Below are 27,814 nucleotides of genomic sequence, written 5' to 3' on the forward strand. Positions count from 1 at the left end.
CATTTCGAAACTGTGTGCCAGTTAATCGACACTGTATTGACCTGAACAAGTGGTAACCAGAAAGTGGCTCATTTCTATAAAGCGATTGATTAGTTCGAAAGCGTAAATGAATGAGCCTGTGAAAGTCGTCCGGTTGTCAGACGTATGCAAAATTCTTGAAACTAATAGTGATAAAAGTTTATAACTCCAACCTATAAAGTATTGTGGTTGTATAATTAACTGTAGTTTTTAGATGTACTATAATGCTAAAATAAATTATATTTGATAACATTTTTGTTCGATTACTTTATTTAGATTATAATTTTGTTGTATGTCAAAGCCAAGCTGAATTAAAACTCAGAGTTGATGCGGCAACATTGGAACGTTGACATCACAAATTTATATATTCATCAGTTTCATTAAATCGTTGATACCGTAGGTTTTAAAACATAGTTGATGCTCTTTGGAAGCATATTTCAAATCAAATAATAAAAGTAATTCGAATGTCGAAAATCTAAATAAAAAAAAAACTTTTAATCTATTTAGAGAAATGCTAAAGCTATCGAATCTAACAGTAAGGTAAGACAGTTGTTCACATTAATATTTCGCATTTTCGCCAACAGATGTCGCTGACTCAATACATGTGTGGCGATCGACACCACCCTTTAGGCCACCACGAATACGTCAACAAGTACAAAGGTTGGCAACGCCGGTGAATTGGTACCATGCAGTTCCAGGGTATAAAAGACCATCACGACGATGTCTCGCTCTCTTCTCTTTTTTCCATCCCCCTGTAATAGTACCACTTCCACAGCGCTACCGTACTTCCTATACGTAACCTAATATCCTGTCAATTCTCCCGTCGACCACATGTATCACTCAATATCGAAATAAACTAGTGATAATTAAACCAGTGTTTTTCAGTTCTCGTGCAAATTCCTTCCAAAAATAGTAGTGAGTGTTCTGACAAATAATCGCAGCGGCAGCCACACATTTCGACCGACTGACCGACCCGACGAACATTCCTACACATGCAAGCGCCTAATAAATAAGATTTTTTTAGACATTTTAATGCTTTTTGCCATCGACTAATATGAGTTCGAAACCTTTTCAACGATGAGCAGTATAATTGAATGAATAATTTGATCGTTGATCTATTGAAATGAAAGTCAGGTTCTAATGTAAGATAGTCAACAATACTCACATAGATCTTCTATTGCCGGTGTGGAATAAGCAGGAGCCACCTCCTGGGTCACCAATTCTTGGGGCCTCTCAGGTTCGGTACACACCGAGCCGCAATTTGTTGAGCAACATTTTAATATAGAAGAACAATCCGCGTCTGTTTCGCATTCCCTTTCGCAGTTGGCATCGAAACTAGTCGATAGAGGGCAAGATCCGGTTTTGTTGACTGTATTTATGAAGATAATTAGTACGGATATAGATTTAAGGAAGATCCACGCTTACGTTTTCTGCATACCGCAATGAATTCGGCATCATCCGGCGACACTTTGTTCGTGTTCAGATCAATTCCACACTTGGTGTCCTGTTCGCACTGTATGCCTCTGCAAGGATCCACGCACCTGCATACGCTGCAGTTATGGTTATCGGTATAGGTTTCTGTGCCGTAAGAGCAGGTGAGAGAGTTGCACTGTTCGAACTGGTACTGGCATTCTGCGGTGGAGAGACCGTCCGGTTCTTTCTCGGCTGAAAATTACGATAATCTATTAACTGAGTCGTACTAGTGAGGCGAGACGAGCATCCAGTCCGAGACTGATTATTCGAAAGTGTGCGGAAAGCCTTAAAATAGAAGTTGCGGTGCGAGGTTATCGAGTAAGCAAGAGGTAAGTCCTCCACTTACGAGGACGCGGCAGAAAATCTTTGCAGTACTCGATGCAGGTTTTGAAATCCCTGAAGTTGTTCGGGTTTCCTCCGCAGCCACTGAAGATGAACGCTTTGCATTCACCTTGGGTGTTGTCGAAGTACCACCGCTTCATGTTCCTTTCCTCGCAAGATCCTTGGTCAGCCGGTAGCTGACACACTTCTATATGGAGCGTTATTTGAAGAAGAATGTTAGTGGAAAGGTAGAAGTAGATAAAGAGTTTAGAATGGTTTAAAGACTCGGCACTTACCGGTACTTGTTAAGTTTTGCTGTGGTTCCTCCACGACCACGCACTCCCGTTTACACTCTTCCTCGTACTGGAATCTGTTTCCGTTTCCACCCCGTCCACCATATATGAAGGGCTCGCAGCGTTTCGTCTCTCTGTTATAGTATATCTTGTTGAAATAGTATTCACCCGGACCTGGATCCTTATCCATATTGCAGACGTCTAAACCATTACAGGGTGAATAGAAATCATGACGATATACAACGAAGAATCATCAAACCTTGTCCTTTGTAGTCTCCGCAATGTCTCTGGCAGTCCTCTTCGGTGAAGAAACGGTTCCTGTTTCCTCCACAGCCGGAATAGACGAAAGCCGTGCACTTGCCGGTGTATTTGTCGTAGTAAAATTCTGGATACGCGTTGCTGCAGTTTCCGGTATCAAGATCTTCGTAGCATTGACTGTCGTCGATTTGTGGTACTACGAAAAAAACAAATTAAACGTCTTCCGAATTTGGAACGTTTTTATGACAGTTTTCGATTGATTTTGTAGTTTTTATTACGAAATTATTGCTCGTATGTTCTTATATTAAAATATCTAAGTGTTTTTGTGAGAAGCGGATATTTTAGGAACTAACAGCCTGTTTTATAACGCCATTACTACAGAATGAATTACATGTTTAAGCGTAAAAACAAAATAAAGATGTCCCGTTCCAGGGTATAAAGTTCCCAATAGGATGCATAGTTTTCCATAGCCAGAAAAGGTCAACAATAATCAACTGAAGGAATCTCTTGTAAAGTCCTATATCAATAAAAAGGAATTTCGTCATTTCATTTCAGACTGAAGCACTGTAGTCTTTCATTATGATCTACGTACATTCTACGTAGTGAAATGCAGTTTGTGTGTTTATTCACAGATCCTTCATCAATTAGAAACGAAAATATGTCATCAAACAATGCCATGTTGGAATCGCCAGAAGTTGTTTCAACATTAAAATCCTCTAAATAGAATTGCAGGTAAATTCGAATACAGTATGTATTAAAAGAACAATTTAGGTGAAATTTTAAATTTAAAAAAAAAATTAAATAAAAATAATATGAATTTCTATATAAATTATGTGGTACCTAACAGATGAATTTGCGTTAAGTAGCAGTAAAAAGATCATAACCTCTTGATTGTTGAGAGGTTAGTTCAATTGTTCTTTTAAGTAAATAAATTGTGAGATTTTAGTTGAAATGAAATGTTTATTATTATTTATTATCAGCAAATGTTGGAACTTTTTAATAACAAACCAAATTACAAGTGTACTCGTACGAAATGTTGTGAAAATGAAAATATTTTTTATTAATGGTTACTGAGGGTATACAATTTCCATATATAATATTTAATTCAGAATTTTCAATTATTTCAAATATTTTCTATTTTTGTCGGCGTCAATTTGTTAAGATTTGATAGTGTTTCTTTGATATTATTTGATTTTATTTAGTTTTCAAATGTTAAATGGTATGTATAGTATATTCAAAGCTTTTTTGTACATACGCCATCAAGATGTTTAATATATTGCCTGCCGCAATTTGTAAATTCGTTTTAGAATCAGACAATATTTTCCTTTTCATTTTATTCTAGTTAAAAGAGACACAATGCTGTCTGATCAGTTCGAACACGTAAACGAATGAGCCTCTCAAAGTCGTCCGGTTGTTCGATGCAAAATTCTTGAAAGCAATAGTGATAAGAGGTACAATCGTGACAGGATCAAAAGTGAATTCGAATTTTTATGATAAGAAACTAAGATTGTGAATCCGATGGGACCATTTCGGAGAAAAATTACTGGGCACATCACTAACAATAACTGGTGTTACCCTACACGTCATATACACCACACTTTGCTCCTTCCGACTATCGCTTACTCTGGTCATTAGCTCATGGCCTGACTGAACAGTACTTGAAAACGAATTGAAGATGGAATTGTGACGAAAACTGTGAAACTTGTGCAGATTGTTTTGGTGGAGGTGGACGTGTTCAATTTAAAATTTATAAAGGTTGATTATGACCTTTCAAATATCTCTCCTATCATAGCTAATATTTTTATGGCCCATTTTGAGACCAAATAGCTTTTATAAACCAGCAAACCTTTCTATCTGATTTAAATATGTCGATGGCACCTTTTTGTTATGGAATTCTGAAGTGAACAAAATGAGATATGGTTTAAAATGTATGTATAAATATCAAAATTAATATTATTCGAAATATTATTTCTGTTGGAATTGTGGTAAAGCATCGAATCTGGTTCGGAGCATAATTGAAAGCAAATTCTGCATTGACTATTTTCAGATCAAAGTTTGATTTAAATAAAGCATCAACTTACTGTACGGCTGCGGAGCTGCGGTTATTGGTGCCTTGGTGATGGTGGCGGTGGTGGTAGTGGTGGTTGGAGTTTCTTTAGTTTCTGTGGGTGCTACTGGATGCGGTTGTCGTCCCACTGATCCACAGTATCTCATACAGATTGCTTCACTCTCGAAATTGTTATGGTTGCCAGCACATCCTCCGTACGTATAATTCTTGCAACTTCCTTCCGCACTGTCGTAATAATATCTGACCTGATAATCGGTACATGGTCCACTATCAGGTGCCATAGAACATATATCTGTAACAAAGATATGTATATCTTTAACGTACGCGACTGAAGCTGCTCAACCAGTGAAACTGCCAATGCACATAATCAAAATTTATGACGTCAGCACGTCGCAGTGTTGCCACATCAAATTTGATTTTTGGTTTACGACCTTTAATGAAAAAACAAGCTTACAAATTCATCTCAACTTTTGTATCTGAATAGATATGGGCGATTCTTAACGTTATTTGATGCCCTGAAAATTAGGGCAGATTTGTTATTTCAATTTGTGTATAGTAGTGTTGGTAACTATCGACTGAAATCGACTATTTACTCTTTAGTAATTGACTACATTTTACTATCGACTGTTTCAGTCGCTATTTTTGGTCCGACTGATTTTGTTACTATTTACTATCGACTGTTTCAGTCGTGTACTTTTGAGTACTATTTTTGGTTCTACTAGTTTCATTCGACTGATTATTAACGTTCTGGCACTGTCGTCCTAGCCGCGACCTTGGCAATAAATGTACCCAATTTATGCTTATATAGATTTATATGTAATATATGTAGTTTTGTAATTTTTTGGTAGTTTGTATATAACAATATGTTTTGTATTAATATAGCAGCATTTTGGAACGATACTTTTCAAGATTGTTGATGTAATAGGGTAAAAAGATTAAAATTGTGAATGATAAATAGTAAGATACTTTTGATTGTTTTTATGGCAATAATAGGTAATATTTCAATAACTCTCTCGATTTTTGTTAAAAAATATTTCCGTTCAATAATAAATAAAGCCTTTACTTTATTTAAAAAGCTCTAGTAGTTGTTGTGCGATTATTTTTAATTATGTCATGAATTAGTTTTTTTTATTATTAGGTGTATGTTTATTTTTTATTTAGTATTTATGGTTATTGTACATCTTTAGTTTTTAGGTTTTGTTTAAGTACTATTAGATTGTCTATATTTATTATAGTATATTATTTAATAATAGCAATTAACATATTAAAATACGATAAAACATTTTTGGGGTATTCCATTCATTCCATTTCTTTTTACAGATCCACAGAACATTCAAATATAAAAGTAATTGCCTGTTAAAAGTGTTCAGTAATTATTTTTTTCTTTTTCTTTGTTAAAGTTAATACGTGAAGGAATACGTACATCTCCGTCTCGCTTATACTACCTGTGGATAATATAAGCACATATATAATTAACTGACAGAGAGAGAAATTATATTTGATAATATTATTATTGTTCTTTTATTTTACTTCCATTGGATATAATTTGGATTTCTATATATCAAAGTCAAAATAAACTAAAAGGTTAAGTTAAATGCGGCAACATTGTGACGTCTTGACACCTTTTTATTGAACGGCCTGTATTTATTATACTGTAGCGACCTTGAGGCATGTCGAATTTTACATCATATAATAACGGTCAACAAAGTACCCAGAAATATAATCCCAGATGTTGAACACGGGCGGGGTGCCAGCAGGGACAACTAGAACCCGATAACGAATAGATGGCAACCCCGAGACGTTTATCTGGGATGTTATTGAAGGGTATTTCGATCATTCAGTATCTGACCACCCTTCAGTTTAGACGTGCCACCATCGACTGCCCAAGCCTCGTCACCAGGTAACACCGCTGACAGCCGTTTTATCTATTTTGTATTTTCCACATTTTTATATTACTTCAATAAATAACGGTCACATAATATAAACACCACTGTTTCATTTCGTTTTACCTCCATTCATCGAGCCATATCGTTTACCCCAAAATACTTACCACTTAAGGTGAGCTGACTACTGGCAGGTGTTGGTCGTATTTGAGGACGAATATAAGGCGCCTGAGTTTGAGGTTCCTCGGTGGCTGGTGGTGGCTGAGATTCCTCTTTAAATCTATCTTCGATTTTGACAGGCGCGATAGGAGCCGCGCACGACTGCTTACAGTCGGTTTCGGTTTCGAAGTTGTTTCCATTACCGCCACATCCTCCGAAGTAGAACTGACGACAGGTCTTCGCTCTGGTGTCGTAGTACCAGCGCGTTACGTAGTTTCCACAATCGCCAACAGCAGCAGGCAGTTGGCAAGTGTTTTTAGCTGGTTAAAAAGAATACATTAATTCGTATTTAAAAATATATGGAATAAAATCATAGGCGAGTGAAAAAGTAAATCAGTATATATGAATATAAATAATATTATCAATTTACTTCATTAAATCTGTGCATACACAGTTCACGTATAATCAGACTGTGTTTGTGCACCAATCACAATAAAAATTACTATAATTCTATATAGCAACAACGCTAAGTATCTCGGAATAAATCTTGAGGCAAAACTTCGCTGGAAGGAACATGTAAAAAAAGGAAAGAACTGGACTTTTATAGGAAACTGTATTTGTTAAATGGAACAAAATCACAATTATCAGTACACAATAAAATGCTATTATACAAGCAAGTAACTGAAACTTGGATATATGGAATTCAATTATGGGGATGTTTCGCAAACAGTAATATAAGTGCAATACAAGTGCTGAAGTATTGCAGATGCACCTTTATAGTACAGGACTGATTACTTATACTGAGATTGACGAGATACTATCGAAGTAATACCACTTTTGGATAACACCAGAGACCAAAATACGGTCGATGGGTCCTCCTAGATATGTAACTAATTTTAATTAACTGGCAAGGTTATGGTGTCTGTATTTTGGGATGCCATGGATGGGCCATAAAAGGTGGATTAAAGGTGCTAACATAGTCTACTGGAATTTGAACAGAAGCTTGCAGTTTAGGGTGAATGGCCAACAAAGGTGGACAGACTGCAGTTCCTCAATTTCTTATCCGCAGACTATTGGAATGTTGAATCACCAAAACTTGAAAAACCTTCTATAGAAGTTTACCATAAAAATTTGTGTAGCAACATTCTCATATCGAACATCTTCACTGATCTTCACTGATCGAGGAACTCAAACATAATTTTACTAGTCCTATAAGCTGTTCTGGCGAGATAACGACCATATCCATCCCTGTGGTATTTTCTTTATGAGAGAGGTGTTGCATTACACGACTAGTACTGGATTGATTACGCACTGCACTGTGATTTGGTTTAGAGTAACACAAGAATAAAATACAGTGCACTTGGTGAAGATGACAGATGTTGTTTGTTTAGCTGTCTTTATGTTTTAAAATACATCTAGTTTTTACTAACTTTTTAGTAAATAAGAGGCCAAACCTGAGATGTCTACTATCACTGCTTATAAGATATTTAGATCGTTGATAAAATAAACCTACAAAGTATTATGTTAAAACATTAAAATACATGGATTACTTTTTCACACACCTAATGTGATGTTACCATATCATCTCATTTATTTCTAACAAAAATCCAAATGGGAACAAACAAAGCGACATAAATAGATTTTTAATCAGTTTGATGGATCATATCGAAATGATCAGCATATGAATCTATGTTGGTTCGTGATTAATAACAATAAATGATAGTTATAATACTCGATTTACTGTCATTATAAGAAATAATAATACTGTATTTGATAAATGAAGATATAATAAACGAAACGACCTATATTACAAATTATATAGTGATCATAATCATACATATTTATGAGTTTTTGAAGAAGTGAGACAGAAACACAAACAGGATTTCGGATGCATCACATATGCATACATTTACAGGTATCCTGCGATGGCTGAACCGACCATATACAACTATAAAACAATATGTGAGTTTCCTTGTTGTAAACCTGCTTTAAATTCTCTAGTACTAATAATCAATAAGATATTGAATAATTATCGAATCATGGATGAAATATATCAAATCTAACACAAAAATGAATCATGGAGAGTTGTTTGCAGAACAGAAGATTAACTAAGAATAGTTTCTGATGCCATAGGGGTACAATCAATAACTGATAATGATAATGTTAGACACGAAGAACATATCAGCATTGATGATTAAGATTGCTGGCAATGATGATTACGATGACGAGCAATTACATATTATTCACATAACTTATATATAATTACAATATTTAATATAATGTTAAATAACAAACCATGCAATATTTTATATTAATTAATTGACTATACATTTATGCTTTTGTTACAAAAGTTCAGACACGCTCTTTTTTTTGGCGGAATAAAAGTTAATATTTTAATTTAAACAGGAAAAAACACACGGAAAAAGTGTCTGAACTTGCGTTTATCTATATACACAACAGAAACAATACAAGACCCATGCAAACTATAATATGTACAGTTACTCCCATCACCACTTACCAACTTCCAGAGGACATTGTTCTTCACAACGCTCTTTGGAATCGAAATTGTTTCTGTTACCATTGCAGCCATTAAAATAGAATGGCAAGCAACGTTTTTCTTTGCCGTCAAAGTACCACCTGGCGGATTTGGTGGTACAGTTACCCTCCTCCTTTGATACTGTGCAATAATCTGACAAGCACAAGTTAGGTTAAGGTTAATCATGCGTTAGTTAGTCTACCCTAGTATACTTTAGTTGGTCGAACATACCTTATACTACATATGATAACAAATAAGTTTTAAAGAAAACATAGAAAAGGAAGTCAATGTTCAATCATAACCATGTTTTGGAAGTGCTTCGGACCAAGATGGACGAAGCTATAGAAGAAAACATAAATGATTTTTTGTTTTGTTTTGGTCCGAAATTTTGTAGATTATCTTCGAATAAATTAGTTTTTTTCTAGTTGCTTGTCCTGCCATCTGGTGATTCACAAGCACAAAACTTGGTTACGACCTTATATATGGCAGACCGCCTTCTATGCCTATTCTATGTACCTAATCTACTAGAAACTGAAGAAAAAGAAGAAGAATATTTTAAAAGTATTTGCTTTTTTTCGTAATAATTCCAAAAATATAATCTACAGATAGATGCAAAATGTACAACTCTAAATAGAAGCTGATAGTATATAAAATTTTTCTTTTTATCTTTTGATAGTGAACTTGAAAACCTTGGAAGCGAATTTGAAATATTCCAAATGTCGTGATATATACTGATATTTCGAGTTTATATAATTTTATAATTTTGGTACAACGTTGATTTTGGTAATATATGTAAGCAGAAGTAGAAATAATTATAAGCAATATTAGTATTAGTTAACTTATGTTTGAACAATAGATATTTTCGATTGCGCAGTGCAATGATGCAATTTGCGACTGAGAATCATCAAATTAACTGAACTATTTATGGAAAGGTTGATAGAAAACGTCTTGCGAGTAGGTTGAATGCTTTAAGATTTTTTTTGTAATACAAGGCAGAATTAAGTACCAGAATGTCTAATTGGAAACTCAAATTCGAACCTACTGAAGCAGATATATAAAAAACAGAAACAGCCCAATCAAACTCATGAACCGTCGATACAAGAGTCAGTGTAGAAAAGAGGAAGAAGAGTTAGTAGAGGGCGCTGTAACTTGTATCGAGTTTGTATAAAATACCAGGGATCAAAATAAAGTTTCTCTTTTGTTCCAAGGCCATAAGTGGTGTATTAATTCCGTCCCGTCCCGAATCATAAGTGATTCGTAACATATATTTCATTTACTATGAATTTTATTGATAACAAATCTAAAACCTTTAAAACTTATTTGTAATCTTGATGGTAAGTATTCAAGAAAACTAGTTGTGTAAATAAGTGTCATGGATAAGTAAACTAGCATATAGTGTAAATAGTAAATAGTTAAAAAATCCATGAAGAACTTACCTCTTTGTTCACCCAGTGGTGCACATCGTTGTGTGCAAGCTTCCAACGAAACAAAGTTGTTCGCGTTTCCTTTACAACCCCCATATCTGAAGAGCTCACACTGTGCCGACTCCTTGTTATAGAAATATCGCCTGAACTGGCCTCGGCATGGTCCTTCGTTAACTTTTTGTTCACAGGGATCTTCAACAACAATTCAACATTAGTTTTAGCAAATTTTCGTCGAATTCAAAACTTTAGTCCATCCAATGAAACAGTCAATGCATGTCACAATGTTGCTGCGTTAAATTGGACTTTTGGAATACAACGTTTGATGGTTTATAACCTCTAATTATTATCACTAACGCTTTGAAGATTTTTGAAAACATTTGACAACAGGGTCAACCAGTATTAATACAAATCGAATTTTATTCACTGATTTCTTTACATGTTTTGACGTATCAGACGGTATTCTGTCTTTCTTAACCAGGGTAAAATTCGAAGGAAAAATACGCTACGAGTTTAAAAGGAATTTTACATTTTTACAAACTTCATTTGACAGTATATTCGACGTGGTCTATGACGTGCATTGGCTAATTTATTGTAAAAACTGTAGACTTCAATAAATTCAATAAATTGGATTAAATACTGTGATTGGTTTTTGTGATTATTTTAGTGCAATCCATTTTTTTCTTAGTAAAAGTTACACTTCTAGAGGTATAAATTTTTTGATATTATTAAAATTATTGTACCATATGGACATTTATTTCTATTAAAAGGTCTTTAAATTTAGAATGATATTCATCTATAGCATTAAAATATGTGTTTTGAAAGTAAACCCCCACTTAGATGTTTTTAGTTAAAGGTCAACATTTTCAGTGCTTGTCGAAGGCCCTTCTTCAATGGTATTCGGATTTAATATTTCTTCCAATACTTTTTCGAGTAAATTTTCATCATGCAATTCTTGCAAACTTTTTATCTTCTTCCACTATCAATTTTAGCAATAATTGCAGTTAAAGTTTGAATTTATACGCATTTTTCATTATTCTCACCACTTAGAACAAGGCACAGTTTTTGCAAACATGAATTTAATGTATTTGATATTAGTTCCTCCAACTATATCAATATTTTTATAACATTGCATAACATTCATACAATGATCCCATTTCATTGTGTCGAGTATGATTACGACGGTTCAAGGAAGCTTAAAAGCTTGGATTTTTACACTATCCATCGGTTAAAGCAAAGCTATACTATTAGGGATAAAAATATGGCTTTTATATTTAGATTTATAGTTTCAAGGATAACCTGGAGTAGTATTCAAAATTTAAATTTTGTTTTATTCTGATGTATTGTTATTTACAGATGCAACTTCTCGTACAATTTTAATGTTATGCAATGATTATCGTGACTTGATTTTATAGAACCTTCCTTAATTTTTAACCACTTTCTGATGCTTAAAGCATGTACATTCTTCACCAGTTTATCTAAAATGTGTGCAAAGAATGTGGTTTGCTTTCTGATGGATCTCGCAGTACTCAATGAAGGCTGATTTTTTTCGTGACAAGAGATTTTTTAATATTCAAAAATAAGAAAATCGTCAACAATAAACTTTGTCTTGTCTTCGTTTTGTCCAATTTGCCTTCTTAACAATAATGCCAGTCCAACAATATTTTAAACTAATTTTATATAAGTATAGAATTTTATAAGAAACATATCAGCATTATATTTGTTAGTGCTGATGCTTGCAAGAATCTTTTCAGTGATATAAGAATAAATGAAGAATAACCATAGTGTTATACCATTTAAACATACTTTATGCATACATAATATATATATACATATATTAATTAGCATCTTTACTAAGATGCGGAAATGGATTAATCTTTATTCAGCTCTGAGACATCAGTAAGAAATAAATGACATAAAAATAACATATGACTGGTCCGAAGATATAGGTCTTGAAACAATTTAGACTTATTTGTCATACGATTATTAAGACTTTCTGATATACTTCTGTAATAAATTTGTTGAAAGAGATTATTTGAACAAATATTCAACGATTATCTTCAATAAAAGGCACATATTAGAATCATGGACTTTCTGACTGCAAACTATAGTAGTTTTGACCGATCGTCAGAAATAATCGATATAATTTTCAGTAAAAATTTTAATAAAATTATCTTACTGCTATCATCCTTTGCACAAAGTTCTGAACATTCCTCCCTGGTCTCGAATCTGTTGTTGTTTCCGAGGCAGCCTGTGTAAATGAACTGAGTGCAGTGCTTGGATTCCTTCTCGTAGTACCATTGCGGGAAGTAACCATCGCAGGATCCAGGAACTTTCGGTAGTTTACATCGATCGATGCCCTGTGGCTTGACACAAACTCCCTCGCATTCCTCTTTGCTCTTGAACCTGTTCGCGTTACCCTCGCAACCACCATACCAGAACCTCGAACATCCTCCGTAGGACATGTCGTAGAACCATTTGACTGTGTAGTTTCTGCATGGGCCGCGTTCTTTGGCCACAGAACAGCTACCTGAAACCGAGACGGTGGTTATTGTACGGTATTAGATGGCATAGAAAAAAAGAGGTACTTTGTTCGTCTGCTGGGACTTCTTCACATCCCTCGAAGTTGTCGCCCTTGGCTTCGGACACGCCGTCGAGACAGCATCCGTACTTGGAAGTTTCGCAACCGCAGCCGAAGAAGTTTTCTCCCTGGGCGGGTGTTTTCTCGTCGGAGCAACAACCGTAGTTCGTTTCTCTACAATCACAGCCTAAGAACACAAATTTTATTATGAACATATAAGTTATACCATACTAACTGGTTCAATAGATTTTGTATATATACAATATATATATATATATATATATATATATATATACAATATATATACTCACATACATACACATATTATACTCACATACAAAATATAAAGCAGATTATTAGGAAAATAATGCGACATGTTGAAAGTTGATAAAAACGATAGTTCATTTGAGTGAATTGCTGTTCGAATTGCCTCCTCACTCACTGTACTGTCCAGGTCTGGGCATCGACGATTACTGTCAGACGTAAAATAGTTATCACAGGACGAAAACCCAGTTCAAACATGTAAAGTACTTTCAGACAGCTTAGAATTTGATTATTAAACTGCTTCTAGATGTTTAAATGCAATGGAAAGGACCCAAAAGGAGGGAAAAATTCCGCCGGACATATTCACCAGATATATCGCCTTCTGATTAGAAACGCTAAAGAAGTGTGTAAATGAATCGATGATTAGATTGACACGGTATTGCTATGTTGCCAGAAAGATAGGCAAACATTTTCTCAGTAAGTGACAAAATGATTAGAATAAATTCTTGCAACTAGTTGCTATACTAGTTGCTTATACTACTATAATAATATTTTATGTAAGTCAAAACCTTCTATCGATAATATTATGTTGTTACCTTGTTGGTGAGGTCCATTAGCGATAGATACTCCATCTGGACAGCACCCAAACTGGAATGCGTGACAGGGACATCCCTCGAAGTCCGGTCCATAGGCCTGGGTACGCTGGTCTGGACAACAGCCGTATTCGGAATATTGACATCCGCATCCCTCTTTGTTGTATCCTAACAGAAATCAAATGATATTTACCGACCACATTTTATACCGATCATCAACCAACCTCTCGCCACAGTAACATTATCCGGACAACATCCGAATCGTGTGTATTGACAGTCGCACCCGTCTCCACTGGGACCTCTAGCAGGCGTAACGAAATCGGGACAACAGCCAAACGGACCCGACAGGCAGCAACCTTCCCCGTTATGACCGTGAGCCGGAGATTCTTTGTCTTGGCAACACCCGTACGTGGTGTTAGAACATGGCAGGTCACATCCTTGATATTGCGGTCCCTGAGCCGGTGACATATTAGGACAGCAACCATATTCTGTTTTGGAGCATTCGTCGATTGGGGGTGTTTGATCGGTGACGACGTCTTCTTCTTCGATCTCGCATCCTTCGAAATCTGGGCCTTGTGCTTCGGTGGCGTTATCGCCGCAACATCCCCACTTCGATTCGAGACACGCTGGCGGTCGTTGCGGACATCCTTCCTCGTTGTTGCCTTCGGCGGCCGTCTTGTTATCCCAGCAACACCCGAATAAGGTCTCATTGCAGTTGCTCGATGGGCATCCCCGGAATTTAGGACCTTCAAAACAACACGCAATGAAAATTGGCTTATTCTAGTGGCTCTGTAGGCATGCTAACCGAGAGCAGCTGATACACCATCTGGGCAACAACCGAATGTTGATTCCTTGCACGTCTTAGGAGTGGGACATCCTTCATTGAACGGTCCTTTGGCGGAGTGAATGCTGTCCCAACAGCATCCGTATTGTGATTTCTGGCACAGCATAATTTTCCTTCGTTTGCACATTTTTTGTTTCTTCGGGAAGAAAACCCCGACATTAGAGAAGAGCCAAGCTAAAAGAAGAAATGGTTCATAATGGAATTTGTTAGATCCAAATGTGTTATACGCACGTGTAGTGTTTTCAGTTGTTTCATCTGTCGATGAAAATATATCACTCTCAGTAGTACTATAAAATAGTGTCGATGAATCCGTCGTTGATTGTTCAGTGACTTCCGTAAATCCACTTTCACTAGTAGTAACTTCGGTACTGCCACTTGTCTCAGAAATTTCAGTAACGGCGCTGCCCTCTGTAACTGTAGTGCTACCAATTTCTGTAGTAGTGGAAACATCAGACACAACGCTAGTTGCACCTTCCGTTGTGGCTTCAATGGTGGTAGCGGACTCGGTTGTAGTACCAACTTCGGTAGTACCTTCGGTGGTGTTACCGACCTCCGTCGTGCTACCCTGTTCTGTACTGGTGCTGGCTTGGGTCGTTTCTCCCTGTTCTGTTGTGCTGCCAACGTCCGTGGTAGTGCCCGCTTCCGTGGTACTGTCAACTTCAGTGGTACTGCCAACTTCAGTGGTACTACTACCTTCGCTAATTTCAGTCGTAAACCCAGTGGTTCCCGATGATTCTGTTGATTCCGTTGTCGACGTGGCGATTTCAGTTGTTGTGGCGTCTAAAAAATAACGTCGTTATTGCTAGTCGAACTTCATAATACTCGAAATCGGTACTACCTGTTTCAGTCCCCGTTGATTTGCTGACTTCGTGTCTGCCAGGCGGTTCCGGGAAACTATCCTCATCGGGCTCGTCTTCGATTCGCTCGTCTAATGTTGACGAGTCAGTTGTACCTTCAGTGGTACTATCTTTGGTGGTATCGGTACTGCTTTCGGTTGATAGAATAGTTGTTTCATCAGATATTATCGTCGTGATCGTGGATTCCACGGTGGTTACTTCACTGGTACTTTCAGAATAATCTGGTGTTGTTGATATGGTGCTGCTATCTGCATATATTAACAAGAATGATTACTTTTGTTAACGTCGATACGTTTTTTGGGAAGAAGTTTCAATTGATAGACTTACTTATAGATTACTGCACTAATAATACATACCTTCTGATGAAGAATCTGTAGTTTCTGTGATTGTTGATTCGGAGCTAGAAACAGTAGATGATGCTTCTGTTGTAGTCTCTCCTGTAAAATAAAATAACATACATTTTCAAGGAGATTCATTGATGAAAACATCATAAATAATAGCAAAGATATGCAACATATGTAAACAAATATAAACGTAAAAACAATCAATTATATTGTTTGTCATGAAAATATATATTTAGATTCTCTATATTTTAAATAACTTAAATAATTATAATATTTGTGCTTTAATAAATTAGTAACATTAAGCAAGCTTATCCACCAGGGAAGATATTTGGATTGAATCTGAGGCAAAAATGATATGATACCAGTCTGGATATGGTGAGTCAGAGAGATATTTTATTTTTGATATAATAGGTTGTTCAATACGTTTTGTTGTTTGATAATAAAGTTCGTGGTGTCATTTTTCTAAAGATTGAAATATGCTTTATGATGACGTGTGAATACTCATGTAGATTATGTAGATACGTCATATTTGCAGTTGTATAAGTATTTCTTCTACAATTCGTATTTTTGGATGGTGTTTGATCAACAGAAATTGATCAGCCATTATTAAAATTAAAAATTTTTAGAACTATAATTTATTTCATCTCTTTACAAGATTACAACTGTAAGGCCTTAGCCACCTGGTGTAATTTGTACCTGTAGAAGAAGAAGAACAAGTAGAGGGTGTTGTAGTTTGTTTAAAAGCTGTTCAAAATGGTATAAAAGACCCGTGATCTAAATAAAGTTTGTCTCATGTTCCAATGCCGTAAGTGGGGTTATTATTTCCGATCCGTCCCGAATCATAAGTGATACAACACAGGCGCAGTGTTATCACCTTTAAAGGTTGACATATTCAACGGTCGCCATTTTAGCTATGAACTGTTAGCAATTAAGTACCAAATATGTATTTGTATTTTAATTATGTATTTCAATTACAAGCAATGCAAATACTGCCCATTCCTGTTCGAATGAGATGAAGCGTTTTACTTTTCGAACATGAAAACATATTGAACAACCTGATGATATTTTGAACACAGTTTTTAAGCTTGATGCGAAAATCAACACTGCATAATAACAAGCAAGCCTATTGTTGTTATATATAATATTTACTGTCTTTGCATTCAAACACATGGCTTGGATCACGAGGAAGTTTTTTGTTCTTATTGGGTACAACATGGCAAACCGTCGTAGCAGGACAATTATTGTTCCTGCAAGGATCACGACATCTGCAAGTATCGCAATCGGTATCGTCTATGAACCGTTCCAAGCCATAAGGGCATTTCGATTCAAGTGTCAAGCATAGATCAAATTTCGTTTGGCAGTCATGCGGTGGTAATCTGTCTATTTTTTCAAAAAAAAAACTTAGATATAAAGAGACGACACGGAAAACGGATAATGCAGTGTTCTTTACCTGAAGTGGTAGATGATCCACTGATTGATGAGCGTAAAGTAGCGTTTGAGTCTATAAATGAAATTTCTGTTTCAGATATATTCGATTATTCCTAACTGGAAATGATTATTTATTCTCAATCACTTTTTGAAAAGTATGAACATTACATCATTAACATTAATCAGTAAAGATAATTGTTTTCTAGAAATTTTATGGACTGGTTGGTCAATTATTATTTTTCAAAAAAAAAACAACATTAATTATTTTCAATGTTAGAAATATCATCTAGGAAAACTAGTGATCAAGACAGAAAGGTGTATCGACATTGCTTAACAGGTCAATTGAAAATTATCCGGCCTACCATAGTAAAACACATTTTTTTGGCAAAATTGGTTTTTTTATTCACTATAATTTCCTTCAAGGGTGATACACTGATTATAGCGACCCTCCAACTTTTCGATACCTTTTTTGTAGTACGATTTGCCTTTTACTTCAAAATAGGCCTCAGTTTCGTCGATCACCTCTTCATTCGACGAAATTTTTTTCCCAGCGAGCATTCTTTTGAGATCTAAGAACAGGAAATGGTCGCTGGGGGTAAGATCTGGAGAATATGGTGGATGAGGAAGAAATTCGAAACCCAATTCATGGATTTTTGACGCGGTCCATTGTCTTGGTGAAGCAGTACTTTCTTTTTCTTCAATTTTTCGGCGATTTCGTCCTTCAAGCGGTCCAACAAAGCTATGTAATAGTCGCTGTTGATAGTCCTTCCTTTTTCAAGGTACTCAATTAAAATTATTCCTTGATCATCTTCAAACACTGCTCCGAATCATTAACTCGTCGTTGTTCTTGGTCAAAAGCGAGCTCGCGCGGCACCCACTTTGCACAGAGCTTTCTCATAACCAAAATTGATCCAAAGTTGATATTTTTAGAGTGTCTACTATTTCATTTAGTTTCAATTTACGGTCATTCAAAATCATTTTGTGGATTTTTTAAATGTTTTCGTCGGTAACAACCTCTTTTAGGCGTCCACTGCGTTCACAGTCTTCGCTGCTCATTTCACCACGTCTAAACTTAGCACACCAATCCTTGATGGTTGATGGTCCTGGGGCAGTGTCCGGAAACTCAGTATCAAGTTTTTGCTTCAACTGTATTTTTTCCTTTCAAGAAGTAATATTTTATTAACACGCGAAATTCCTTTTTATCAATTTCTTTCACAATAACAAAAGTTGCTTCACTCAAAATGCTATAATTCACAAACTAATGATCCGACAGCTGTCAAGTTTACACGCATCTTTTGAGGGTTAGGACTAATTAAAAAACATATGGACTTAATTCTAGTAACGCCATCTATGGGTCAGGCCGGGGACTTTTCAATTGACCTGTTATTGTGATATCACATAAAAATAGTTGAAATAGAATGAATATAGAAAAGTTTTGGCAATCTCTGATAAAATTAATTTGTATTTTTAGTCTTATGCCAATATTTTATGAATAGAAGGGTGTAATGCTTATGTTGTAAACCTCTGAAGAATGCTCAGGATTGGAGATATTTTCTGCGAATTTTACTCTAAAAAATAACGCAAAATCTATTTCTTTCATCTTCTGGCTCATTCCATTTGTAGTCGGTATGTATGGAACCCTAATATGGTTAAATTTTAATAAATATTTAATTTTTTAAAAACGATATTTTTTTTAGTTAATTTCTCCATTACAAGGAAGTGTACTGGGACCAATGCTTTATCTATTTTACACCTGTGATATACCGCAAATGGAAAATATAACGATTGTTGCATTTGCTGATGATACTGCGATTATAGCTGTCGGAGACAATAGTGAAGAAGACTCACGAAAATTACAACACGCAAGTGACAATATAAATAATTGGACACAAGTTTGGAAAATAAAAATTAATGAAAGTAAATCTGTACATGTGCAGTTCACCTATAAACAGACCGTACAGGGCCAATAAAACTAAATAATACTATCATTCCATATAGCAACAACGCTAAATATCTCTGAATGAATCTCGATGCAAAACTTCGCTGGAAGGAACATATAGTGCTGAGAGGTATTGTGGGCTCACCGAAATACTACAGGACTGATTACCTACATCGAGACCTTCGGATACCCACAGTCAGTCAAGAAATCAAGAGAATTGCAAGGGGGCATGAGGAAAGACTCCATTCTCATGAGAATATTGAAATATTTCAGCTTTTGGATACCACCAGAACAGGATACAGACTCAAAAGAATGAAACCATCTGATCTTGTGTAGTGTTGTGTAGTGTGGTGCATATATTAAAAAATACAGCAGTGACATATATAAACATTATTTCACCAGAGACTGAGATAGGGCCGATGGGTCATCCTAGTTATAGGCCTAGATTTAAGTTATCATAAAGACAAATTGTAGGTTAGACGGAAACGACAGTAACAATGTATTTAAATAATAAAAAATCTCCATTAATAATTAATTACTAAGAAATACTAAGACTGAATTAACCATGTTTGTGTTTTATTTATAAAAAGGCTTATAATGTGCCATGTTTAAAGTTATTTCATATATTGTGATGATTGATATTGTGTTAAAGATTTGTGAAAGAGGAGAGGTTTATATACGATTTTTTTCAAACAACACAATAAAATCAAAGTATGGTGGTTAAAACTTGTTTGTGCTTAAAATATGATTAGTTTTACTTTTAATGGAAAAAGAAAACAAATCTGTGTTATTCGTTTACCTGAACTAGTCTCCGTTGAACCTGATTCCGTGATTGTGTCATCATCGCCACTCCATAGATCAGTGGTGGAGTCATCAGTTGAATCCGTTATCGCAGCTGCAGTAAAACCAGTCACAGTTGCGTCATCAATAGCGGAACTGCCTAAACCATCTGTGGTAGAACCCGTCACATCAGCTGTGGTAGATGATTCACTTGATTCTTCGCTCGAAAGGGTCGATGTATCTACTGAAGCGCTGGTCGATGACTCTGTACCTTGAGTATAAAGGAACAATGGAATTAATATAAAAATATGTAAGAACTAGAACGAGCTTGTCAATTTCGGTATATATTGAAAATTGAATTGAGAGAGGGTGACTTGAAGAGCCGCACAAAACAAATAACGTGACGAATCTAGATCATCTTGATGTTTTATTCGAGGTTGCGTTTATGAAGGGTAGAGAGAAAGAGTAGTTTTTTTCTATATAAACATTATTTAATATAATTTTTTCAGAAGAAACTATTAGTCTGGGAAGTATATTAGAAAACCTAAGGATATCCTTGAGGCATGTAATGTAATATGGCGATACACTGGATTTAAGCGGTGTAAATATAACTCACGTCTAATGTATCCCAAAACCTGCGAAGTCAAACGAAATAAAAGCCAATATATACACCACCAATAATATATAAGGTTTTTGAAAAAATCCTGTTGGAAAGAATAAAACCGATCATAGAGAGAAAAAAAAATACCAACACACCAGTTTGGTTTTATTAATAATCATTCAACAATTGACCATGTCCACAGAATAACGGATGTTCAGCTCAGCTATATTCTTAGATGTAGCACAAGTTTTCGATAATGTTTAGCATGAAGGCCTTGTTCATAAACTACAGAAAATGTTACCAAAACAACACACGAACTATTACAATTACTATTACAATCGTACATTACAACCAAAATGTTTAGAGTCAAACAAGAAGAAACTTACTCTACAATAAAAGAAGCTAAAGCTGGTGTACCACAAGGAAGTGTACTGGGACCCATGCTTTATCTACTCTACACTTGTGATTTACCACAAATGAAGAATATTACGAGGGCTACTTTTGCTGATGATACTGCGATTATAGCTGTTGGAGACGATAGTGAAGAAGCCTCACGAAAATTATAACAGGCAAGTGACAATATAAATAATTGGACATACGCCTGGAAAATAAGAATTAATGAAAGTAAATCTGTGCATGTGCAGTTCACCTATAAACAGACCATACAAGCACCAATAACATTAAATAATACTATCATTCCATATAGCAACAACGCTAAAATCTCAGAATGAATCTTGATGCAAAACTTCGCTGGAAGGAACATATAAAGAAGAAAAGAAAAGAACTGGAATTGAAATATAGGAAAATGTACTGGCTTATTGGAAGAAAATCACAGTTATCAGTACATAATAAATTGCTATTATATAAGCACATACTGAAACCTATATGAACATACGGAGTTCAATTATGGGGATGTTCTGCAAAGTAACATAAATAAAACAAATAATTTTTCTATAATAAAATCTATAATAATAGAAATTAAATTAACGATCATAAAAATATTAACTATATTAACTTAATTGTTAGTTTGGTTTAATTACCTGCAGTATTATCTGTTGTTACGCTTGTGGATTCTGTTGAAGCCTCCTCCGAAGTTGAAGTTGTGCTTGATTCGCTAGATTCCGTGGATTTTTCTGTTTCGGCCGATGTAGTACTAGGCAGTTCTTGGGACGACCTGTAACCAACTCTAAAGGTGAACAACTTCGAAAATCTGCATAAAAACTCATACCTTGAGTAAATTTCTGTTGTAAACTCTTCTGTTACTATCGACGAGCCACTACCAGAACCTTCATCTTCCGATACTAGCAACGTACTGCCTACTAATGGCGTCGATTCTGTTTTAGAAGTGGACTCGCCAGCCGTGCTGAGCAGTTCACCATCGCCCGATCCCGTGAATGGAGTCTCCTCGATCGTCGTACCGTCACTGTACATCATGTCATAGATGGAGAAGGAAGTCTCAGATCCTCCGGATGTTGGCGATGTTGATTCGAGCAGGTCTTCGGATAAAATCGGACTGACTCTCCTCGTTGCGAAAACCTAGAATAACGTCAATATTTTAAATAAAAATTAAAAGCATTTTATGTTGTATTTGCATACTGCGAGTGGTTCCTCAATTTCAACCCATTCACCATCATCGCATGAATCAACCGATACTAGTTCATAATCATCCTCAGACTCTGCCACTTGTGTAGGTTCGGTGGAATCTTTGACGCTTTCCGAAAGGCCATCGGATGACAAATCCGACTGGGTACTCCCAGACTCCTTCTCCAGATTTGTGCTGGAGTAACTTGATTCTACTAGTTCCATATCTTCGCTTGTAGTTATTTTGTCGGTTGATTCTTTTTCCTTGAAACGAGATTCTATAACTTGCTTGGCATCGACGGGTATAATTGAATCTGAAAAAACAGAAAATTCATAATAATGTTACTCAGAGGCTTACGAATTACCTTCAGTGCAGGGCTCCAAGTTACAATTTTCTTTGGAGAATATGATATTTTCCTCGTTACAATGGGAAACATCAACGACAACATTTTCTTTAATACAAACGACTTTCTTGGTTCTTTCTCCGCCACCGCATTCTTTGGAACACTGAAACGAATAGTGGACGTTGAAATTTGTGATAGTACTATGATTCTATCGAATAATACCTCTCCCCATGGACCACTGAACCATTCTCCGTCGCACTCCTCGGTTCCCGTACAGTTTTGGGTTGTTTCGAAGTTCTTGGACTGGTCGCATTTCTCATTATCCACTTTCTTCACGCCCTCTTTGGTGGACAAGCCGCAGAACAGTGTTCTGGTTTGGATTCCCTTGCCGCATTTCACCGAACACTGGGATTAATAATATAATAAGTGTATAATGGGGTTTGATGAACATATTGTTAGGTTTACCTCACTCCATTGTGAGGCGTACCACAAATAGATGCAAGAAGCGTTGGTGTTTGCTTCGCATTTACGGACTGCTTCTGGTTTTGTTGACTGGTCACAAAGTTCATCCTCGTAGATATCTCCTTCAGCGGTAGCGCAAAATAATTTTCTGGTTTCATCGGTTAGGCCACATATAGAGTCACACTAGAATAAGTCATTCGTTAATGGAGCTCGAACTGTCGATTGATGCCACGTAAGTTGATATTTATATTTCTAATAATCCTAATATTGAAAAAACAAATATTGCTGATTGAAATTCAATTTTCAAAATATATTATTGACTGATAATAGTACGTAGGGATGAATGTACGTAGAATTTTTTTTCGATATATCGATAATTTTTGGCCCGATATATTTCGACATTTTTTAAAAAGAAGTAACAACAATAGTTGTAAAAAAGAGTGTCGAACTTTTGTTTTAAAATCTCTACATCCCCTTCCCTCTGGACATCAAGTGAATTTTGCGTGGAAATTCGTATATAGAAATATCGATATTTTTATTCGTGGCCACACTGGTAGTACGTCAGTTCATTCAACTCTCGTACATTGTTTACGATAAGATTGCCTAACAATGAAAATGTTGAATGAAAAAATCACATTAAAAGTATTAATTAGTTCTTGTATTCGAGATACAAGTAATATTTTATATTTTTTACATTCTACATTGTCACTTTGTGGGAAATTCATTTTCAATATTGGCATACTTGTGTACTGTCAAAATATAAACAATCTAGCTGTTTGAACGTTGTAAGAAGTGATGCTATAGATGTAGTGGTAAATTTCATAGTACTTTTGTTGTGACAGGTACAAAATATCTTGTTTGAAAGAGTAAAATTTGTCCCTGTAAATTTTGTGAATAGTTTGGCACTCTTTGTCTCAAAGAAGCGTAATTTAATGTCTCTCTGAAAAGAAGTATCGATATTTTATATTCAGGATTCTTCGATATTTAAGAAATATATCGCAGCCTATTGAAAAGTCCCCTGCCTACCATACACATTTTAACACATTTTTTTGGTAAAATTAGTTTTTTTTTATTCAACATAATTCCCTTCAAGGGTGATACACTGATTATAGCGACCCTCCAACTTTTCGATACCATTTTTGTAGTACGATTTGTCCTTTGCTTCAAAATAGGCCTCAGTTTCGGCGATCACCTCTTCATTCGACGAAAATTTCTTCCCAGCGAGCATTCTTTTGAGATCTGAGAACAGGAAATAGTCGCTGGGGGCCAGATATGGAGAATACGGTGGATAAGGAAGCAATTCGAACCCCAATTCATGGATTTTTGACGCGGTGCATTGTCTTGGTGAAGCAGCATTTCCTTTTTCTCCAAATGCGGCCGTTTTTCGGCGATTTCGTCCTTCAAACGGTCCAATTACGCTATATAATAGTCGCTGTTGATGATCCTTCCTTTTTCAAGATAATCAATGAAAATTATTCTATGCGCATTCCAAAATACAAACGCCATAACTTTGCCAGCCGGCTGAGAGCTCGCGCGGCATCCACTTTCCATGGAGCTTTCTCATACCAAAATATTCGTGAACGATATGATGTACACGCTCAGTTAATTTCTTTAGAGTGTCTGCTATTTCATTTAATTTCAGTTTACGGTCATTCAAAACCATTTTGTGGATTTTTTAAATGTTTTAATGGTAATAACCTCTTTTGGGCGTCCGCTGCGTTCACCGTCTTCGGTGTTCATTTCCCCACGTCTAAACTTAGCATACCAATCCTTGATGGTTGATTTTCCTGGCGCATAGTTTTTGCTTCAACTGTGTTTCTTCCCTTCAAAAAGCAATATTTTATCAACACGCGAAATTCCTTTTTATCCATTTTTTCACAATAACAAAAGTTGCTTCACTCAAATTGCTATAATTCACAAACAGTGTCAGGCCGGGGACCTGTTATATTTTCTAAATTTTAATATTTTCTATAGTTTCGATATAATGATATCAAATATCAAAACTATCTAATTTGACAGAGTTAATAGTAATTAATTCTCGTAACACTGAAATCACGACCAATAGGTGGTAATTAATTCATAGATGTAATAAAAATAATTAAATTTTTAACTTTATCATTAAGGATATATTTACCCCACTCCATTCAGATGTTATCCAGTCCACGCCTTCACAGGGTCGCAAGAAACACTTCTGCTCGGATGGCGGCTTGGCTTCGACTGCTTCACATTGTGCTTCGTCCAGTATTTGAATTTTTCCCGCTTCATCTTTAATGTAGCATTGGATCTTGCGGGTTTGTTTACCATCGCCGCAAAGATGATCACACTATCGAACATATCGATATATTCCCGTCGTTTGTCGATCTTTGATACTTACAGGCTTCCAGGGCTCCGTGTACCATTTCGCGCAGGTTTTCCCTCGATTACATTCCTGTTTCTCTGGCGGTTTTGGCCCTCGACATTCAGACTCATCTACCAAAGTCGAATATCCGTTGGAAATGATTTGTTGGCAGGATATTTGTCTGGTTTGGTATCCGCCTTCTTCGCCACACGGCACCGAGCAGTTGCCCCAGGGTTGCGGTATCCATTGAGCGTCACAGGCGACTTCGTTACATTTTCTTGAAGTTTCTGGTTTCTTGTAACCATCGCACAAGCTCTCGTCGGTCGGTTCTAACGTTTTTCGACCAGCACAAGTCACGTTTCTATGTTGTACGCCTAAAACATATCATTGGGCTCGAAGAGTTGTCTTTTTGGGACTGAGGGTCGGTTTGCTTACCTCCTCCGCATGTGGCACTGCACGGTGTAAACTCATCGAATGTCCAAGCGTAGGTTTCAGATACGGAACCTGGCTGGACGTTGGTGGGTAAACTGTACTTGTACCGTATTGGTACCGTCGAATCTTGATACAAAAGCTGAAAAATAATATCGTTATAGTTATTGTTCCTAAAAAGAAATCTTGTTCAGATTTATTTATTTTTGAACTAGATGACCCGATGAACTTCACAATTGTATCACTTTCACATATATATTTCACATACATATATATAGATATATATATATATATATATATATATATATATATATATATATATATATATATATATATATAGATATACTGGATACAGTAGAGTTACCGCTGTGTTTTAATGCCTTACGATATTCAGATTGACACACATAATCCCCAATTGTATTTGTTGGCATCATAATCTATTTACTCGTTACTAGATACTCTGTCTGCGGAATCATTAATCGGAGTTCATGTGTTCAGTTGTGTCGTGTTTTCATTGTTTTCAGTGTTTTATTGATTGATGTGTACGAATTCACCGCATTCTAACCTTATCCACTTTATTTTCAGTCAGTTTCGAATGCAACTGTAACATACCAATACGACTATTATCATTTTCTAACTCTTGTTGGTCAGCAGTACGCTTAGCACGTAAGGTAACTTTCATATGGTCGCATATTTGATTCACTTCGACGACAGTCACTACATATTTCAACTGCATTCCTGGTAAATATTTACCCGACCGCAATTAGAATACAATATTTGATATATTTGTGATAGTATTCGTGATAGTAATGTCGATACTTTATGACATTGAAACTATTGATGACAGTAACACGTAGTATGAGAAAACAAAATTGTTGTTTTTACTATTTGCTTGTCAGTTATTCCATATTTTCTCATCATATAAACCTACTCTGTACATCCAAAATTAGCCAAATCGGTCAAGCCGTTTATGAATTTTTCTAATTAAAGTGGAGGCAATATAACATTTACAGATTCAGGTGACGCTTGGTTCAATGTATTTAATGATTTATTTCAATGTATTCTGTCTGTAGACTGTCATTTTGTTGGTATCCAGGCTTGGCCAAGGTTTTTTCACTTTGGTTTATAGTACTATATCTTCATGTCATCTCCAGCAACAATTTGATAGAAAACCCTTTTTTTTTGCTGATGCAACACTTCGAACATATACAATACCCTTGCATTGTATTTCAGCTTCTCTTCAAGTGGTACTTAATTATTTGACAGTCTTGGGTATGTATCAATTTTTTTAATTTTAATATATTTATGGTGGATCCTATGTTGAGCGTTGTTTTTACATCAAAATTATTGATAAACCCAAATCAATTTCTAAATTATTTTCGCAAAAAAGGCTTTTAATAATATAATGCAGATATTGTTCCTAATAGTATATTAGTTTTCATCTAGGCGCTATTTTTGAAGATTTGAATAAAAAAAAACACTTTTAAAAATAACTTACAAGTTGTTAAACAGTGAGAAGTTTCAGAATAGATCCATATAGCTTTTCATATATAATAAATAATAATTTTTTACCACTATGAATAAACTTTCATCGATGGGTCCCGGTGAGAAAATCTTGTCGGGTGCAGCGAATCCTTGTGGGTAACGTTCGTAGTAAAATTTGCTTCCGGCGAAATCCATAGATCTTGGAAAATCGATCCTCCAGTTTCCATTAAGATAATAATGACCAGAGGTATTTCTAATAGCTGTAGAAAGAAAATAATGATATAGGATGAGCAAAAACTTTATTGACGTCAAAATGTTGCGCGCCTAAGAACCGAGAATAATTGTGAAATAAATATCCAAGAAATACTTGTTGAGTTACATGTTAAGTTATATTATTTACAAATAGCTACAGGAACTAGATGTTTCACAAAAAGGTTAAGAATCACTGATGTAGAAGCTTCAGAAAAAACTGGCATTGGTGTGATCGTCATCAGTGCTGGGAAGTATTTGAATT

At 35.7% G+C, this 27,814-nt stretch overlaps 1 protein-coding gene across 11 annotated transcripts in view; it reads right to left on the minus strand.

Moving 5' to 3' along the window:
- Ppn (proteoglycan-like sulfated glycoprotein papilin) overlaps nt 1–27,814 on the minus strand; it is a 160,911-nt gene that overhangs the window by 6,216 nt on the left and 126,881 nt on the right. For 2 of the 11 annotated variants that reach the window (XM_076403047.1, XM_076403040.1), the window contains exons 8-37: nt 27,388–27,560; nt 25,822–25,957; nt 25,423–25,760; nt 25,183–25,371; nt 23,052–23,231; nt 22,809–22,991; nt 22,608–22,749; nt 22,258–22,556; nt 21,890–22,197; nt 21,702–21,835; nt 20,080–20,331; nt 17,364–17,414; nt 17,063–17,293; nt 15,926–16,006; nt 15,551–15,817; nt 14,944–15,492; nt 14,674–14,886; nt 14,093–14,614; nt 13,872–14,036; nt 13,019–13,198; nt 12,610–12,960; nt 10,446–10,625; nt 8,992–9,162; nt 6,482–6,793; nt 4,445–4,723; nt 2,365–2,559; nt 2,109–2,306; nt 1,838–2,020; nt 1,444–1,683; nt 1,184–1,387 (exon numbers count right to left, since the gene is read on the minus strand). In XM_076403047.1, the coding sequence (XP_076259162.1) occupies nt 1,184–1,387; nt 1,444–1,683; nt 1,838–2,020; nt 2,109–2,306; nt 2,365–2,559; nt 4,445–4,723; nt 6,482–6,793; nt 8,992–9,162; nt 10,446–10,625; nt 12,610–12,960; nt 13,019–13,198; nt 13,872–14,036; nt 14,093–14,614; nt 14,674–14,886; nt 14,944–15,492; nt 15,551–15,817; nt 15,926–16,006; nt 17,063–17,293; nt 17,364–17,414; nt 20,080–20,331; nt 21,702–21,835; nt 21,890–22,197; nt 22,258–22,556; nt 22,608–22,749; nt 22,809–22,991; nt 23,052–23,231; nt 25,183–25,371; nt 25,423–25,760; nt 25,822–25,957; nt 27,388–27,560 (6,906 nt within the window). The remainder of the gene's footprint in view (nt 1–1,183; nt 1,388–1,443; nt 1,684–1,837; nt 2,021–2,108; nt 2,307–2,364; nt 2,560–4,444; nt 4,724–6,481; nt 6,794–8,991; nt 9,163–10,445; nt 10,626–12,609; nt 12,961–13,018; nt 13,199–13,871; nt 14,037–14,092; nt 14,615–14,673; nt 14,887–14,943; nt 15,493–15,550; nt 15,818–15,925; nt 16,007–17,062; nt 17,294–17,363; nt 17,415–20,079; nt 20,332–21,701; nt 21,836–21,889; nt 22,198–22,257; nt 22,557–22,607; nt 22,750–22,808; nt 22,992–23,051; nt 23,232–25,182; nt 25,372–25,422; nt 25,761–25,821; nt 25,958–27,387; nt 27,561–27,814) is intronic. The other 9 variants (XM_076403049.1, XM_076403043.1, XM_076403050.1 and 6 more) reach the window with 6 other exon arrangements.

The sequence above is a fragment of the Rhynchophorus ferrugineus genome, unplaced genomic scaffold, assembly GCF_030347505.1.
Source record: "Rhynchophorus ferrugineus isolate W39M unplaced genomic scaffold, kcgeb_rfMv2 rfM4, whole genome shotgun sequence".
Lineage (NCBI taxonomy): Eukaryota > Metazoa > Arthropoda > Insecta > Coleoptera > Curculionidae > Rhynchophorus > Rhynchophorus ferrugineus.